General features: G+C 48.0%; 1 protein-coding gene across 3 annotated transcripts; it reads right to left on the bottom strand.

Moving 5' to 3' along the window:
• Positions 1 to 309: 309 nt before the first annotated feature.
• Positions 310 to 18,996, bottom strand: LOC120828860 (uncharacterized). Of its 3 annotated transcripts, none has more exons than XM_040192517.2 (3): positions 18,865 to 18,996; positions 2,258 to 3,970; positions 310 to 2,053 (listed from the first exon to the last, which is right to left on the bottom strand). In XM_040192517.2, the coding sequence occupies exons 2-3, from the start codon at positions 3,809 to 3,811 to the stop codon at positions 1,580 to 1,582; spliced, it is 2,028 nt and encodes a 675-aa protein (XP_040048451.2). In that variant the 5' UTR covers positions 3,812 to 3,970; positions 18,865 to 18,996; the 3' UTR covers positions 310 to 1,579. The 3 variants fall into 3 exon arrangements, with proteins under 3 accessions (XP_040048451.2, XP_077942560.1, XP_040048450.2); XM_078086434.1 differs by lacking the exon at positions 18,865 to 18,996 and adding an exon at positions 15,538 to 15,869; XM_040192516.2 differs by lacking the exon at positions 18,865 to 18,996 and adding an exon at positions 6,710 to 7,006.
• Positions 18,997 to 19,528: the final 532 nt, after the last annotated feature.

The following is a 19,528-nucleotide window of genomic DNA, read 5'->3' as shown; positions in this document are numbered from 1 at the left end:
CAACAGGAAATGTTTGATGTGTGAGTTTTTTATTAAATAAAACTATAATCCAATAATAGTAGTTAATAGTCTATTAACACCATTCAGTGAATAGTGAAATGTGCTTTGTGGGCAAAATGTGGCTTTCATTTCTAATATAATAATAATATAATGACAATGAATTATGTTTTATTTGTTGTATTTTGCAAATCACATATGAATCTGACATTTTAAACGTAGTAATGTGAAGTAATGTGTACTTCTAAAGTAGAGGTATATGCCAAGTGAATAGTACTTTATAGATAATAAGTTCACACATCAAATTAAATCTATAAAGCTGTTTTTCCTTTATTTCTAGCGAACATCATAACAGATTCACATTTTTTTAAAAATATACATTTTTGTAGCTATAACATTTAAAAAGAAAAATCAACAAGTAAAGTTTTCTTTTTGAAAATAAAATACAAAAAGAAAAACACAAAACTAAAGTGAGATTGTGTGCTGAATCAGAGGAGATACCCGTATCTGAGTTTAAAATACTTTCATCATTTTCCCTGCCTTCAAACAAATACAGTACGTAAAAAATGAGACGGGAACAGAAGCGTGCAGTACACGGGGGTCAAGAGTATTCACAAAGCATCATGTTCCAACGTGTTATTAGCACCATTACTCCTCAGCCACGCTGACTTTTTACTCTTTCCATCATCCAGTTTTTAATGGAAAAACACCATGAGTGTCGAGGTGATGTGGCACAGACCCGTCTTGTGTGTGGGAGGGAGGTTTGGGGGGGATTGTCTGTTACGCAGTTTTCATTAGTGTTCTCCCTTTCTCAGAGATAATGTTAAGAACATATTGGAGGCTAATGCCTTGACGAACAATCAATTGTTTCAAGTGACTCCCAGCAATGAGAATAATAAAAAAAAAAGGCGAAGAGTTGCTTGTACATTCACCTTGCCCGCTCGGAGCGACGTGTCGATTTCGGCTCAGAAGCAAGAAAAGAAAAACAAAAAATGCATTGCGAAACTGACAGAGATTGCATTAAATCGGTTTAGCATATTTACTGTATATAACATCTGTAATGTAATATATATATATAGTCAACTTTTGTTCATACATTTCTGCGCTTCTTCAATAGCGTTTATTCATAACACTGATTGAAAATCAATACCCTGCAGAAAACACTGTCAGTAAGTAGGTGGGTGGGACAACCATTACAAAAACAGAGTGACCACAGACAAGTGCTTGATTGTCTCACTAAATGTCTTCGGTGTGTCTGTGAGGAGCCATCTCGAGATCCTTCAGTGGCTGCTCCTCTTAGGGCTGCTCTAAGTAAAGGAAAGGAAAGGAAAGGAAGGGGAAGGAAAGGAGGATACAACTAGGACCAGACTAGGATGGACAAGGTTAATATTTTGGGCAGCAGTGTGGACACCCGTAACTTGCGTTTTCTATAGTTTTTTTTTATTCCTTCCCTGCAGCCCTACCTTGAGGTCTCCTCGTTGTTTGTCTTGGTGGGTGCACCAGAGACAACAAAGGTGTGTATGTGCTCGCGTGTGTTTGTGCGTGCGTAAATATTCATGTTTGCGAATGCATTTCCAAGACTCTACTGCCGCTTCGTTAGCTTGGAGCCATGAGGTAAATCCAGGAGGCTTTCACCAGTTCCGGTTGAGTGAAAGGTATCCGGGGCAGACCAGCGCCGTTTGCGTGGACGCGGCTGCTCCCGGGCGGGAGGTTCTACGGCACGCTGAGGAGCCGGCACGGTAGGAGGTGGGTGGTGAGGAAGAGGGGGAGGAGGAGGTGGAGGCGGCATCTCCTCCCTGTGCGAGCTACCGGATTGTCCTGCAGCCCTGGAGGGGTGGAGTTGCGCTCGATGGGCCCTTGAGCCGGTGCGCGTGTGTGTCCGGTGGGTTTGGGTGGGGGTTGCAGGGGGTGTGGGGGTGAGAGCCAGGCAGACATCCCCCTCAATGAGCTGGCGGCAGGTCAGACCGTACAGCTGAGTGGTTTTCTGGGGGCAGCAAGAAGACCAGCCCCGGTCTTGCACAAAGAACGGATACTCCACCAAGACCTTCAGTAACTCCTAAACAAAACCACAACGATGTTACACACTCAACCCAGAGGTCTCATGAATGACAATTATCATCACCACAATCTGACTCTAGTGTGACCGATTCGCTTTAACACTTGTCTATATCATGTAGGTATTAATTAAATTATGTCTGATTGTATGATAATGTAGATATCTGTCATTCAAGTTACTCAAATATCGAGAGAGAAAGCTGACCTGAGTGTTGCGGTCTGTGAGGTGGACCTGCAGGTGGCTGAAGCCTTGTGCACCACTGGGGGAAATCAGCAGCACGGTGCAGGTGCTGAGGTGGAACTCTGGGGAGGTATCTGCGCTCCTCAGGAAGTCCTCGGTCCGCAGCTCCTCCACCCGCTTCAATCGACCGCTGGCCAACTCGATTAGAGAACCTTTGGTGAAGTGAGGTAGGAGCGCCGAGGGAGATGGCTGAAGGGCCGGCGGTGAGGTGTGAAGATGGGAAGGAGATAGCTCCCTCCCTCTGTCTCTTTCTCTGTCCCGTCGTCTCTCGCATTCAATGTCTCTTTCTTGGTCTTTGTCGTGTCGTAGGTGCTTCTCTTTGTCCTTACCTCTGAATCTTTCTCTGTCCATTTCTTGGTCTCTGTCCCGGTCTCTCTGCGACCTGTCATGGTTGTTAGGTAGACCCAGGGGGGATTGGGGTGAGTTCCTTAAATTGTGCTGCCTGAGTCCGGGCTCCCTGTGCAGATTGTACAGAGCTGTTCCTGAGGGGCTGTAGAGCGGGTAGGGCTGGACCTGAGGGCAGGGTTGGAACACCGGCCCCAAGGAGTAGTAGATCTGCGCTTCAGCTGGTGTGACCCCAAGGGTGTCCAACAGACCCCCTCTACTTGCCCGGGAGACAGGCCCGAGAGGATGGGGACTGTTGGAAAGTAAGCTGGTCTTTACCATACCCTGCAAATGTCTGTCCTGCAGTGAGGAATGTGGCTCAGAGCCTTCCTGAGCTTGAGAGTCTGACAAAAATGGCCCTCCAGTATAGACACGGGATGTTAGATCCTCCTGCGGTCTCCGTCCACCGTTAGTATGGGAGCTGTGCGCACTGGTTCTGCTGCTGTCGTTCCCATAGTCTCCTGTGAGCAGAGGCCTAGAGGTCGAGGCAGTCCTGCTGCCGGGCCCATCTAGGCCGTTGGGCCTCTTGCCTAGGTTTCTGTGTCGGGGCTCAACAAAGCTTGGATCTTGAGGGTAGAGAGAGTGGTGGCTGTACAAGTACGATGGGGAGATGAGAGAGGAGCTGTTGTCCCGCCGGCCGCTGTTATTGTAGGACCATATCTCTTGAGAATCGGCCGGGAAGGGAGTCTTGAAGGACGAAGTGGAGGAGGAAGATGGGGAAGGTGGCAAGAGGGATCCTTCCCCTCTAAGCCACCTAGAGTGGTGGTGGGGTGAAGAGAGACGATCATCTCTCCAGGGGGAAGACCCTGAGCCCCTCCTCTCGCCAACCTGCCCTGGGAAAAGCGGGAGAGAGACTGAGGGGGAGTAGCCCAGGTGCCATGGGAGGGGCAGGGGGAAACCTGGCGCTGGAGCAGGAAGGGGTGGAGGAGTATGGAGGAGATGGGGGTTAGGGTGAGGCAGAACTCGGTCACTAGCCTCCCTGCCCCCCTCAACTGCTCCTCCGCTGGACCGACTCCGGAGCGGCACGGGGGGTTTGAACTCGTCCAGAGGGATGTGGTGTCCTACCGATCCTTGCCGAGACTCCCTCTTCTTGGGAGGGAGGCACTCTTTGCCGCGGTCGGGGCTGGGATTCATGGGTGGGCTCCAGCGACACTGGGGGGCCCCCTGTGTGTGGGTTTAGGCTAGGTCACATGGGCCTCACGGGAGAACGAGGGGCACAGGCAGAGGGGAAGGCTGCGACACAGCATCACTGTCCGATCACTGTTGAGTCCGTTGTGCTGAACCACAACTCACCTGGCGAACAGAAGAAAGGGCGGGAACAGGAGAAAGAGTGATTGAGTATGGACGTGAAAAAATGGACAGTCGATCAGGTCCTGGCTTCAGCTGTAGATAAGATTTAGCTGTCAATCCGACATTCAGCTGCATTAGACAGATGGCCAGAAAACAGCCAGTGACTCCATCGTACGCAGTACTTTAAAAAGGTTCCTAACGCTGAAGGCTGGCACTAGGTAGTCATTGCCTTCTGTGCTCTGTGGTTGGACTGAAACTACCCGACTTACTCGTTTCATTCAAACACATCACTCCCACATGTGGACTAAAAATATATTTTGCAGCCAATGAAGTTCAGAGGCAGTGCACAGACACACACACACACACACACACTCTCACAAACACTCAGGAGAGTTTTCATCTCTGACTCTCGGGATGATGAGAATATGTAGATATGTTTCTGTACCACTTTCATGAACCACCCCCACGACACCCCCGGGTGTTCTCCGTATATTCTATACGAGCTTACTACTAGCGGCCCCCCACCCTTTCTCTTTCAGACACACGCGGACACGGACGGCAGCAGACACACAAACACTCCCTCAGGCGGCTGTACTTACTCCCCCAATGAAAGGCAAGGCTGGTCACCACCCACTCAAAAGCTGACAGAGACACTGTTGATATTACCACCAGTTGTTGTGGATACAGGATATGTGTCTTTGCATAATAATTATGTGTCACAGCATGGGTGTGTGGAAATGTGTGTGATTGTCTGTGTGTGCGCATCTATGTGTGGCATGTTTTGTGTGCGTGTGTAATTGTTCTTTTTCTCCCCGCGAGAAGTGCGTGTGAATGTGTTTATTTGTTTAGGTCTCCGCGTGTGTTTGTGTTCGAGTCCTTAAATGTGTCAGTGATTTCGCAGTCTTTTTTTCACTCGGTGAGAAGTGCGGGGGTGCTCCACTTATTCTTTCCCAAACGTTTTAAATGAGCTCTTTTGGAGCGACGTTTTGAGGAGCCGCCAGCGCAGCTGTTTCCACCACCACCACCACCACCAACACCACCACCATCACCACCACCACCACCATCTCCTCCTCCGCCGCCACCGCTCCTGCGACTGCTACGACACCACAGCGCCATGCTGCCACTCTGCCCCGCACTCACCCGCAAGTCTGTCTCGACAGCCTACCAACTCCCTGCCGTCTCACCATCCGCCGCGCTGTCGCCATGGCAACTGTGTCCCCACACACACACACACACACACACACACACACACACACACACGCACACACAGCCACTCTGTTGGAGAGGTTAGGTGGGGATACTCCATGGAGAGGCGGGTAAACTGTTGCTCATCAAGTGACTTGTTCCAAAAACAGAATAAGTGTCGGAGTGGAGCAAGCTGTTAGTGCATCTGAGTGGAAAACTGCAAACTGGGTGATGAGAGGAGGGGAATCAATTGTCCCAGACGATCACATGGACGTGTGGTGAAGGAGAACGTGGGAGATGTTTGTGATGGACGAAAAACAAACAAACGGCTGTTGTTGTGATGTAAAACCGTATCAAGTCTGATTTAATTGATGTCTTTTCAGCTGAGCTGAAAGATAACGCGGCCTTACGTGGGCTGAAAACAACCGTTGACCTCCGGGGTTCAGCAGAAATTGCTACGCTCGAGATGAAATGCCCTCGGACGGCATCAACAAGCGGAAATCATTCCCGTCACAACCCATACATCATTTTTCCATCAGTATTTATCCAAGAATAATCAGATTTTCATCAATGAATTTTGATGTATGATCTTATTATTCTGTGACAACCGGATAATATCATAAGCGGATAACGTCAGTACCTGCTGGACTAAATAGAAAAGAAAAAGACAATCTAAAATGTAGTTATATTAATAAAAATACAGGCACTAAGATAATCCACCAAATATCAGAATAATCAAAAGCTCTTCATAACACCTCCACTCTGCTTTGGCTGCTCGCTAACTTGTCGAGAAATCTAATTTCTCACAACAAATATCAAGTTTCGGTATTTGTCCTCAAATGACTCCGACACCCTCATTATGTCAACAGCCCGTATGAAAAAGCCTGTCAAGAAAGACCTAATATAAACGTGCCAAAAAAAAAAAATAGCAGAAAACAAAGAACACAATTGTGCGTGTGGAGGAGTTTGCAGAGAAGTGTCGTGGAAAAGAATCCTCCTACACTGTGCAGACGTCTTCAGCTGGAGATACAGTGCATTTAAATGTATAAAATCAGTCTCAGACATATTTATATTCCACCCTCCTTCCAAGGGAGTTCCCATCAGGACATTTGATTCATGTAATAAAGTAGTTATGACCTAAGTGCAGTATATCTTATGTATAATATTACATATTCTTTGTTTGGCTTAAAACTGGTTTTAGCAACAACAACAAAAAGGTTTGCTTTGCATTGCAAAGTAAAAAGCTTAAATTCTTCAACTTTTTCGGACATCCGTCTGCACCGCGCCGGCTCATCCCGCCTTTTCTTTACATGCATTTCTCGGGAACTTTCAAATGCGCCACATACGCACGACTGCAAAGCAACACAAAAAAAGCAGAATTGCATTGTAATTTTCTTCCTGGTTTGCTATCAAACAAAACATCGACAGACAGCTTAGAGTTGGTGTCCACAAAGGAAAAGCAGCTAATGATCACTTGTTTTAATGCAAAAGAGCAGTTACAGAAAGGTGGCAGCTCGTTTCTGCAGCGTGTCGCTGTGAAGGAATTTCAAGACTGACCTTCGTGCGGGCTGTGCAGACCTGCTCCCAGTCCTGGCATTCATTCATATTCCAGTCCTCCCAGCGGGTCAACCCACTCCTCAGCTCCTCACTGTGCTACGCTGCTCCTCAACAGCGCTGCCACAAGTCACAACACCCGGCGAAATCTGCAGCCTCCGGCTACATGCTGCCCCTGATCTCTGCATGCATGAAATAACACCAGCGAGCCTCACAAACCGAGGGAAAGAACTGAGAGGCTGCTATCGGTCGCGTATGTGACTGACTGAACTGTGTGTGTGTGTGTGTGTGTGTGTGTGTGTGTGTGTGTGCAAAGGGCTGAGGAAATGAGTAATATCTAGCAGCGAGAAAGATGTCTGCTACGCAGAGCAACACAGGCAGACCAGTTGCTGCTGCCGCCCACTTGCTTTAATCACTGTGAGGGATACAAACGCACACACACACACACACATTTCACACGCAAAATGTACACATAGAAACAGTCAATGATGCAGCACGTACAGATTATATACTGGCTGTATAAATGGACTATATGCTGCCTTTGTACTGTCTGAAAGGTTTGCTTTGACCTGTTCAATTCAAGAAACAAGTGGATGAATCAACAGGTTGTTTATCTGTGTTTGTGAAGACGTGTTGGCACATAAAACAGAGGGAGGGATTGAGCCACGAGGCTCATCATCCTACACACACTCTCAGACTTTGGCTGCCTGTGACTCAAAACCAAACCTCACATCCATCCAGCGCACACTCACACGCGCACGCAAACTTCTTGTCATCCATCCGTTAGTTTCGTCTGAGTTTGCGTCCTTTGTTCTCATCAAAGCCCTTCGTGACGAACCTGTGCTGCTAAAAGAGCTTTTGTGAATTAATTCGAGTTCACTTCACATTCCCGCGCACACGGAAAACACACACTCACGCGGGCGCGTGGCGCGGCGGGAGTGCTCTGAATGATTAGCCTGGGTGATTCAGCCGGGGTGAGTGGAGTGCGTCGGCAGGCTCCTCCGCGGCTCGTTGGGGCCCGGATCGGTGAGAGCGGAGCGGCTGAGCTCATTCACGGCAAGAAACCAGACACCCGTCGCTTTAGGAAAGCAATAGCACACAACAAACGACACGAAGCTGGAAAGGCAACGCCGTCACCCCCGCCGGCAAAGGAACAAGGCCCCACCTCGCTTCTCAGAAACGCAATAAATAAAAAGGAAACGCAAATTGGAGCTCGGGGAGCGATAAGATTTAATGAAGCAATTTAGTCATTACTGGTGGTGAATTGTAAGGAGGAATATTCCTTTCTTTTTTCTATGAGCAATTCATGAAACACAACCTTGCGAACACAGAAAAAACAGAGCAGGGTGCTCGTGTCCAACAGCGTTTGGCAACTGGGAGGTTGACCTTGTCTGACTTCTCAGACCTCAATAGAGGAGCAGAGAGCTCATCAGGGCTGGAATGAACGCAGGCGCATCAGCTCGAAGGCCGCGTGGAAACGTTCTGGGTGAGGTGACAATCGCCCAGATAGTCTCCTGTGACATTTAGGAGAAGGTAACTTTTGTTTGAAGTGAATGCTGTTTGTAAATGCTGTGCACCGAGGTTGTGTGGGCATAAGCGCTGCGTGTCTGCTGTGGCATTCGCTGTGTCTGTGTGGGTTTATTACAAGTATCACAATTAGAGAGTACCGACTCCTTTGGTTTATAGTTTTGGATTGTTTTGCGTTTAGATTAAACCATAGTGGGAGATTTTTTATAGTTAAGATCCACAATGTGATGCTGAATGGAAATTTAATCTAATTTATTTTTGTTAATAGAAGTAAGAACAATTTTAATTGTTAGGCTATGAATAAATGACAAAATAAAACATCATAAATACTTTAAGAAAAAACCTAATCTGTACATAAATGTATTAATTTATTTGCAATGAAAAGAAACAAAAGGCCAAACAATTAAAAAAGCTGGTTTACAAACAACATATTTAAGGCTGTTTTTTTCAGTTATTTCTTTTAGATCAAACAGTCTTGATAATTAATTTCAAAGTTGGCAACATCAAAAAATGAAGTTGGCACTATAACATGAGTATATTTAGCCTAATACTCTAAGTAGGTTGGAAATTCAAATTTAAATTTCCAAAACTCGGCCATACAAGATAAAAAAAAAGAAAAGAAATCTAACCAATATATTCAAATATATAGTGACAAGTGAGAAATCATACTCGGTTTATTAATTATACATATTTTTATTATATTCTGTATATAAATATTCATATATATAAGTACGTTTCTTGAATAGGAAATTATAGTGTAGTAAAACAAATAGAAAAATCATCCTTTAGTGGCAATATCAGTTATATCAATATATCATTTTGCTTAAACTATATCAGGGTTCAATATACATTTCAATACAATACAGTCATAGTGAGATGACTATATGTACAGATACAGAAATGACTGTTGTGCTACTTATGCACACACGCTTTAATATTTAGCGTACTGAACCAACGCAGAGATCAACACGAGCAAAGAAATCAGCACAGCCGATACACAGTCCTACTGTGCTGTCAATCACAACACACTTCTTCTCTCTCTGTGACACACACACACACACACACACACACACACAGGGTCGGGCCTAGACAAGAAAGGTCAGATGAGTCACCTAGCAGACCAAAGCGTTGGAAGTGTCAAGTAGCAAAAATGGGTCAAAGTTGTCTTCAGGTTAAGTTCGACATTGTCTCCTCAGCAGATTTTATTCAAACATGCTCCTTAACCTAAATGTTTAACCTTCTTAACTTCTGCTCCTTTCATTGCTGTTAAAACACATTTAACTCAATTTTTTTTCTTCCTTCCCACGTATTGCGTGGCCTCGTATGGGACGTCTGATCACGTTTCAGGCTGAGCTGGAAATCTATGACGGACGCCTGATGCAGCAGAAATTTGTTGCTGAATGTAACAGATCCGAAAACAGGGGGTCAAGGGGGCCGGTGGGGGGTTTGGTTGGTAGAGGACACACATAGATAGTTGCAGTGGCGAGGGGAGGAGGGGAGTACTACTAGCCGTGTGTGCTGGCTTACTCCACAAGGAGCCCGGCTAAGCCGGTAAGAGGACAGGGCGATACGGGCGATGGCTTATTGGGCAAAGCGCCAGGTCGCCCCCCCCCTCCCCCACCCCCCGGGGGGCCCCGGCCCATTCTTCAACGGGATGAGCCAGCAGCTCTGCACGCAAACGGCCGACCTCACAGTCACTCTCCCCACAAATGTGCTCAGTCATGAAAAGACGAGCTCACTTTGTCTTTTGTCAAAGGATACAAGAGCAACCACGTGTGTGTGTGTGTGTGTGTGTGTGTGTGTTCAGAGTAGCAAAAATAAACAGAGTTCACTGTCCCGGTGTCGTTGCTACACATTGCAAGAACAGAGCCGATTGGAGGAGAGAGGTACAGAATGAGTGATGCAGTGAGAGGATGACGGCTGTAATGTATTGCCGGGTTAATCCCCGTGAATCCCAACTGGTACGGGCTAAGAAAGGCTTAGTATAGTTCTGGGAGGAAATCCCCCTGTGAAGTGGTACAGGCCGTTAGCCCCTTGGGTATAAATAGGGCAGCTATGGCTCCTTAAGCTGGCTTTTACGCAATATCAGTTAAAAATATGACTCGGCTAATTGCACGCAGGTCAGAAGAAGAAGAAAACCCCTCCTCTTCCCCTGACCAGACTGCTGCTGCAGTGTGTCTCTTCTTCCTCACATGCAAACACTGCACGCAGAGGTCAGCCGGGAACAAGTGGAAACAGGTAGTCTGCAAATCTCGTGGGTGACATTTACTAAGGCGGGTGCTTGTTGTTGTCATTCATTGACATTTAAGTGTCTACTGATGAGGAGTTTCATTTTTGCTCTTTTCCCCTGTCTCAATCTCTTCTGCGGCGTTTGCACTGGCTACACCTTCAAACCACAAAGAGATGGCTGGGGTTTCAATTTGTAGGCATCCAATGCACAAAAAAGTGAAGTAAAAAAAGCAAAAAAAAAAAAAAAAGCACGGTCCCTCTCGCTAGTTCGTGACAGGATGAGCGCACAAGCGCTTGATGCGAGTAGTACTCTCACGCTATGGGATCAGTGGCTTAAAATTGGGGGGAGAGGGAACAGGAGAGAGAGAGAGAGAGAGAGAAGTTCAATGTGGGTAGAGATGTAAAAGACGAGTGGGCCGGGGCGGGGTGGGTTTACTTTTCATCAAAAACATTCACTGTTTTCGGCAACGTCCCCGCGGCGACTGACAGTCGAGCTGGAGCGTTCTGTCGGTTCTCCAGTTTAACAGCAGCGTGTCAGCGGGCTTTATGCTCGCACGCGGCGGTGACTCCTCCACCGAGAGGGCACGGCCAGGTCTCTCGTCTGAAGCTGCAGGGACGATCCTTTTCAGCGGCACTGTCTAGACCGGCTGCGTAGATGCTGTCTGGATCATCTTTTTCACCGCCGGCCTTCAGGGCAACGTTGCTTCACACTGCCATTATTGCTACTGCTCCCCTGCACTTGTTTACTCAGCGCGCGGCCTGTGCTGTTTGTTGTACAGGCTGCTGCGAACGATATTGAAATAGGATTGAGTGGGTTTAGCGCTTGGTTTCGAAATGAAATCCGGGGAGAGTCCCACTTGAGAGATAACCTTTATCGAGCTGCTGTTTAATAGTCTCTGCTAATATATACACCCCCTGAAAAGAAGTCAAATTCAATTAGAGAAAGATGGTTTGAGTGACTTTAACGCAGCAAAAGATTACAAAAGCAGGAGCAAGGGCAGGGAAGGTAATACGCGCCCTTAGGACATGGCTTTCAGGACAGTATTGATGCTGTAGGCTACAGGATGTCTCAGATGTTACACTTTCTCTGCAGGGACACCAAAGCCGATACTTTGCAATCTGCCGTGTCGTGTCTGTGCATGCCGGGTCCGTCCGTACGAGGGAGCAGGTTGCCTGATCCGCTGCGATCCGGCAGAACAACTGTGGGTGTTAAGTGGTGGGTGGCAGGGTAGAAAGGTTCTTGACCCCTGTTGTAGATGAAGTGTGGAGGAGGAGGAGAGCACACTGGCTTGATCGTACACAAGGGTTGGCGGGTCAGGTCAGCCAAAGACAGTCCGAAGCAAACACAAAAAAACCTCTTTGCATATGCACACACACACACACATCATCACAGTAGAGTCACTTGCGTTTGAATGCAGATGCATCATATGAAATTCCCCCTCTCCCCCCACTGACAGGTGTGTCTGTCAACAGTTGGCACGGAGGCCCACTTGACTGAAGAGATTTGTGCAATATCGGCAGTCTTGTCTGTCTTGTTTTATGGCGAACATAATTGACCATATTTGGACAACGGCGGAGTGATGAAGAGCCGCCGTACACGTCGCTGACAGGGACCTGTCAATCGCAAGGTAGTCCCGCCCTAAAGCATTTCCCATTTTATGGTCCGTTTGACTCTCAACGGGGCCATAATCGTTATAAATGAACGTCATGGTATAATGAAGAAGACTTCAAGCTAGCAATTGAGACCATAAACTCAAGTTTACAATGTTTACAAAACGTATTTTAGCAGGCGCCCCCCGATGGCCATTAGGAAGAATGCAGGCTAGGCCTCGTCTTTTCCTCACTTTTCACAACTGAAGGCTGCTGCCTGGCAATGCCATAGCGTTGCTCTCCTGTTTACCAGAGAACTGCTGTCAAATGAATGATGTGTGAACCAATGAACAATGACAATGACAATGAATGAAACAATGAATTCAAAAAGGTACGGCACTGAGCTTGTGTCACGGCAGCACGGATTCCGGAAATGTTGCCGAACTCGACTCCCGCCGCCGTGTTCTACGAGAGGATGACACGGTTGCTCGTACAGCAGGTGGGACTTTGAGTGACAGCGAGAGGGATTATCCACCACACATCCTGCAGTGACCCGGCAGTGAGAAGAAGGCGAAGAGGGCGATAAACAACACGAGGGTACTCGGGGTCATGAGGCCTCAAAAAAAATCCGTGTGATCGTGCAGAAGTCTGGTCGCTGCGTCAATGTACACTTCACTCTTGAAGATTTCCCTCCCTGTCTCTTTCACTTTCAGCCCCCCCCCCCCCCTCGACTCCCACTCTCTGTCTCCCTTTTCACTCATGGCTGGCTGTTTGAGAGCACACACTCGACTGCGGGTGAGGGTGCTAGAGTGTATGACTGTCGACGCAAGGTGCAGTGTGTGTGTGTGTGTGTGTGTGTGTGTGCGTGCGTGTGTGTGTGTGGGGCTGTAGGTGGAGAGGCACAGCAGGCCGTAAAGGAGCACTGTGATAATGACAGACCATGCATTACATAACATGCAGATTGCATAAGGAGAAGATTATTCCAGGTCCAGATATCGAGGATGTATAAGTTATATTTCTGACGTGGGCGTGTTCAGCGCCGTGCACACCTCCAAGTGCAGGGCCGTGTGTTTGTGTGAAAATGTTCCGAAATGTGCTCTTTTGTCGTCTTTCGAGGAGTGTGTGGGTGTTAGTAAACTAAGTGTATTATGTGTTTGTAAGACGGGGGCATGTATGTTTTCAGATTTTCTTCATAACTCATAACTATCAAAACAAGTATGTGGGAATGTTGGCACATTTGTGTGCAGTGTGCATAAGGGTGACTGTTACTGCGAGCTCCCACTCATTGTCACTTTTAGACTTGAGAGAAAGAGGCTGATTCTCCTTTCAACGTCTGCGTCCAATGATTTCCCTCTTTGAGATGTGTGTCGAGGAAACACTTCGAAAACACGCTCCTCCGAGGGCTGAACGGGTTTTAGGAATCCCTCTCAGGCACGAGGAGCAGTAGGCGGAAAAACCGGTTGGGTCACGGGCGTAACGCTGTTCGTCATGGTGTTAAACAGCGTTTTGGTTTGTCAAACACGTCGATCGGCGTCTTTTGATCAAGCAGCGTGTCCTGGGCAAACTCTTTTCAACTGGGGGGGGTGAAAGGTAAAAGCTTTAAAGTAATTTTCCCATTTTGGCTTTGGGGAAAACAGGTGACAAACACCCTAAAAGTAATAATATAGCAACAGTAATTTCCAAAAATGGATTTATCCCTAAATATTATTTATTATATGTCTCAGCAATACACTCACAAATGGTTCCTTCTCCAAAAGTACACGACTCAACCTTGTTTTTATTCTCAGACCCAATGAACCCATCTGTTTCTCCAGATATCTTCCCACACACTGAGTCGACGCTGAGATGTTTTGTATCCCGATTTCCTTTAGTTAAACGCAAAATTAACTTAAAAAGAACACACTGATTTACACTGCGGGCCACATCGTCACGAGGGTTTGGTCCTGCAGGATGTGGTGTGTGGAGTTCAGAGAAGCGAGGCAGAGAGCAGATATTCTCCGTGTGCTTCTCTGTGCGCATCGCTCCATGCATGAGTGTGCCCCTGTAAAAATAGACCTCTTAAAGGGCCAGCAGCCACTCAACCTTCTCCCACGAGCCCCTTCTGCTCTTCAGGCCGACGGTACTCTAAGAAACACGGGAGGGGAGAACACGAGTTGTATTTCTGTATCCCGCGAGAGGTGGAAAAATACCCACGTTCATGTGGGCGCTTCTACGATAGCAGAGTCTCAAAGCGAAAGTGCAGGTTTATTAAGTATTCCTTACAATATATACGGAATAAACTCTGATAAAGATCTGCGCTCTAAGAGCATGAAGACACAGCCTTACCTTGGCACAAATTGCCAGTCTTACACCACAAAGTGCTTCCTCCAAATCAAGGAGAAACTGCTCCTTTAGCATATGAGTCACACGTAAACACTAAATGGAACATTTTTCTTGAAGCAATCTCTCTAAGTGTCATAGGACTTCCTGTGCACTGCCGCAGATCGTCCTCGTAATTGTAATAAGTGAATTAAGTCAGCGGGGACGAACGTCTACAGCCAGAAACCCTTCCAACCTGTGAAGTGTTCCTATAGGTGCAGCCCATCACTGTGGCAGGAGGACGGAGGTCGACATATACGTAGAGAAACCATGGTCGTAATCATGTTTCTCTTCGAGCGGAGTTGGTACCAGGAGACCAACTCAGTCTTTTGACCACGTTCTGTAAAGGTGTGATGAAGGTCCACGTCCTCTCGGTGGAGTGAGAAGTTACGGAGACCTGCTGCACACCTGCCTACCCCCCCCACACCAACTTTTCATTTGCACCTTGAGTCCTGCACCCCCTCTCTGCCCATCCCTCATTTTGCACCTCTTTCCAAAATGTCTCCCGCCCCCCCCTGCTGCTGGACTGACCCCACCCTCACCAGTTTAAGCGGGCTCCTCCAGGGGCCCCGGCTATCTCTGGACCAGGGCTATTTAAGCCCACTGCTCTAATTCTGAAAGTCCTGATCTGCTGTCATGCTGAGTGATGAACCTCCACCTCTCTCTCTCTCTCTGCTTCTTCCTCACACACTCCTGTGACTGTGGATCTGTCACACTCTCCCTCTTGTTCACACTCTCTCTGTTATGCCCGTCCACACGCACAAACACTCCCACACTCTGGTGCCGATTTACATGAGGGCTATACGCTCATTCACACACGCACACACACACACACACACACACACACACACACACACACACCTCAGACATATTTTTGCTCCCTGTAATTAACAAAGCTCACTCTCTGGAGAGTGACAGTGACAGACACTCCTGAAGCGGTTTCCTCAGGGCATTTAAACGCACGCAGCTCACTGTGTTTATCCCGTCATTCAGAGTTGCCAACACACCTGCACTCCCTCCCTCCCTCCCTCCCTCTCACACACACACACACACACACATACATACACACACACACACACACACACGCGCGCGCGCGCTCAGAGGGGGGAAGCGGTGTGGTCACATACCTCGCCGGGTGCCTCTGCGTAGCAGGTAGCGGAGAGTTCACTCATTGGGCCGGTAGGCAGCAGGCGCGTAGGAATATCCAGTTTTCCGTCTCCTTCCTCTCTACTGCTCAGCCTCCACTTCCTTCATCCTATTCCTGCCTCTCCTCCTTCTCGCTCTCTAAACGCCTCTCAGCTCTCTCTCTCTCTCTCTCTCTCTCCCCAGCTCGCTTGATCTCTCCGACGCCCTCCCTCCTCCTCCCTCGCCGTCGCTCTAACAGACACACACACACACACACACACACACACACACACCTCCTATCTCACCCTTTACAACTTCAATCTGCACTCTGAGTAAGTCGCTCTGGCACACGGTGACACTTGATAACTTTTTTCCTTTCCGCTGCCTAATATGCCTCCTGCCTCCCTCCCTCCCTCTCGCCTCCCTCTCGCCCCCCCCCCCCCTCCCCCCCCCCCCCCCCTCTCGCTCTCTCTGGGAGTGTATAATTAGACAGAGCTCAGTGGTAATACAGTCAGGCTCATTGTGGCAGCCTTAGCATTGCTGCTCATGTTTGGCCCGCGGCCCGGCGGCTTCACCCATTAACCTCCCTCGAGCTGCGGAATGGAACCGGCCCTATTCGCTGCGGCACCTCGGGCCCTATTGGCCCGCCGGGGGGGGGGGGGGGGGGGGCCGCACCGCCCCGCGCGGACGGCAAAAGGTGAGGGGGACGAGTGGTGGCCGCCACTGAGCATTGAGACGTCGCTGACAAGTGAAGCGTGACACCAGCTGGTCGGATGTTTGGCACGTTGATGATTTCTGCCGCAGTCATAAGGAGTCACTTCTCTTTTATTCTTAATCACTTGGTCATGATCTGCATGCTGCGGCATCATGTGCTTTTCTCTCCAGCGTAAAAACCACAAAGCACATTTTATTGTGAAACCACTCGGGGTATGGGAATGTCCTCTGTGCGTGTGTATTGCAGTATGTCATGTGCTTGATACTGTGCTGCATCAGTTCCCATCACAAGTGACCTGGCAGTCAGTTTCTGAGCAGTTTCGCCTTTACATTAGTCTGCGTTCATCAGAGTAGAATCAAACCGTCGTCTTATTGACGTCTCAGTTTCTATCTGGCAGGTATTTACTTTGATGCCACACCTTCGGCGCGAGTTCTCTCACTGTTGTTTTCCCCTCGTCATCGTGAGCAAAGCATGTTGAGTCATGGCCAGTCCACGCCTAGCCAAGCCAAGCCAGGCCAAGCCAAGCCAGGCCATGAGCAGCTTGCACGGCTGGGATCTCTCTGCAGGTCAAAAGCTGGTATTGATTCTGTGACCTGCGGCGTCTGTTTGTTTGCCAGCGATCGCAGTCCTCCCCGCTGGATCAGCCAATTATCCTCATTCATGTCTTACTCACATTAATAATAATAATAATTATTACTATTAATTACATCAGAATTATCATTATAGTTGCCACGCTTGGTTTTGTCTGTACTCATTGTTAACTCATCAAGTTAGGGTGAAGAACTTTCAACTGAGATCCAGTAGAAAGTCAGATAAGGTGCTCGCACTTGAAGTTTGAAATATCTTTTCTTATATTCCTATAATTGACAGGCATCCTCAGATGGATGGGTGGACATATGGATATTTATTACATTCAAAGCCATATTTGCAGCTTAATGAATGCCTCATAAGCCTCATTACATTACGTGTCATTTAGCTGACGCTAAGTACATTCAACCATAAGGATTCAAACTCAAAAGAGCAAAAGTTATGGATTTGATTCTCTTTCATCAACTGTCGTAAGTCGTTCAATCTTAAGAATTCGAGTCACCTCAAACGCGTGTCATTTTTACGCTTAAAGAGAGATTTGTTTTGGTTCGGTAGGACAAAGACTTCTACTAAACATCTATAAGAAGCCACCGTACACCTTCATTTCAACAAAGGTCATCGCTGATTTCAAGTCAAGCATTTTCATTGTGTGAGTTTCAGTTTGACTGGAGCCGTGGAGGAGGAGGGAGATTGTGATCGAACGAGCAGAAGGAGTGGGAGGGTGTGACTACAGCACTAATCAAGAGATCACATGTTGTGTGCGAGTGTGTGTGAACATGTGTGTGTGTGTGTGTGTGTGTGTGTGTGTGTGTGCTCTTGTGATCATCAGGCACGCTACTGGCTGAACGCCCTGGTATCATTTCCTCTCTCTCCTTCTCTCTCTCCCGTTCTCACTTCTGCATTCACACTACAACATCCTATAATCAGTGATGCAAATAGAACTGGGAGAAGAAGAAAAAAACAAAAAACATTACTCGCAGAGTCAAGGTTTGTTTAGCGATCAAAGGTCTGAGTTGGTCCTTTCGGGTCTCCTCTGACGGACCATGGCGGGACCTCGTGGACGTGGAGAGAGACACATTCATTTTCGGGATCTCGTTTCGAATCGTGCCACGAAAAAAAAAAACGAGGCTGAGGAAAAACACGCGCTGAGAAAAGCTGACACGTCATAGCAGGGCATGAGTAGGTGTGAATGATTAAATGAATTATGGTTCCGTTCTGTTTAATAGCCACTCATGCGGTCATGCAGTGAGGCAGCACGCGCCACACGCCATCTAAATGGAACGGGGCCATTTTGATCGTAATCACCTGTTTTTACCGTGAAAAAGGGCCCATAGTCGTGGAAGTCTTGCTCGCCCCTTTTCCTGACGAAAGCCGTCGCCGGTTGAAACACGTCGGGCGAGATCAGGTGGAATCTGTGCATCCGTCGGCGACGTGGGTTGCGCCCGGCGAGAGATCTAGTTTTACACGAATCTACACGACAGTGAGGCAAAGGGCGACTTCCTCGATGTGCGATAGTGGCTCTTAAATTAAAATTAAGATGCATGATCCATTCAACATAAAACAATCACCATGTATTTTTACCATGTATTTTTTGGTTTTTGTTTTCAGAAATCCCCTGGAAGACACTGGAGGTGCGACTTTGCCTCACTATGAAAAACCCCTTCAACAAACGCACAACAGATTCCGACAATAAATGCACATTGCCCTCGTTGACCTTTACATTTCCCTTGTTCCCAATGTTACGTTCTCAGATACTACGGTGGCCCACAGAGGAGCTGTGTGGATGCACCTCAAGCCAGACCCACACACACACACACACACACACACGCGCGACATCTTTCGCTGTAGTTTGTGGAAATGAATGAAACAACAAAAAGCGTGACAGGAACCCGTGATTCCTGCCTCGACACGCGCACACTCACAGGAGGCAGTTTCACAATTATTTGTGTGCGTTATTTGCATTTGTATACTGTATGCACGTGTGTGTGTGTGTGAGTGTGTGTGTGTGTGTGAGAAAGTGACTCACCTCGTGTCAGTTGCTCCTCTACTGAAGAGTCCTTTTCTGTTTTACTTCACACTTCAACAGTTTCCTATTTTGGGGATATGTAAGCAGAAGTAGTAGTATCCAGCACGCACACACACACACACACACACACACTACTACTAACATCCAAAGCCGCTTGGGAGTGTTTTGGGAAAGAGAGAGAGACGTGCACCTTTCATGGCGCGCTGGTACAATAGCTGATTCGGTGGAGCGGACAGAAATATCCAGGGTTACTCGCAAAGTGAAAAATATCGTATTGCATAAGATGGTGAAAGGACCTGACCACGTAAATGCAACAGTAGCTCTCTCCCACAAAGGCACACACCCACGCACGCACACACACACACACACACGCGCGCACACACACACAGGCAGTGATGTCCTAATAGTGTCCTGCAGGCTGGCGAGCAGAGGCGGGTCAGGGTAGAGAAACTGGAGCTGAGGCAGAGCGCTGACTCAGGGAACAACCAGGGAGAGATGGTGTGTGCGTGTGCGTGTGTGTGTGCGTGCGTGTGTGTGTGAGAGAGAGAGGCGACATTGTGCGGCACAGAGGCCTCACGACATGCGTGCGCAAACCTCAGCGTCCCGACCAGCGGCCAGAGCGCTCCACGTTGTTTCACCACTCGCGCGGGGGGGGTTCCGTGCT

This window comes from Gasterosteus aculeatus, chromosome 2 (genome assembly GCF_964276395.1).
Source record: "Gasterosteus aculeatus chromosome 2, fGasAcu3.hap1.1, whole genome shotgun sequence".
Classification (NCBI taxonomy): Eukaryota; Metazoa; Chordata; class Actinopteri; order Perciformes; family Gasterosteidae; genus Gasterosteus; species Gasterosteus aculeatus.
This window is presented reverse-complemented; position numbering and strand designations above follow the sequence as displayed.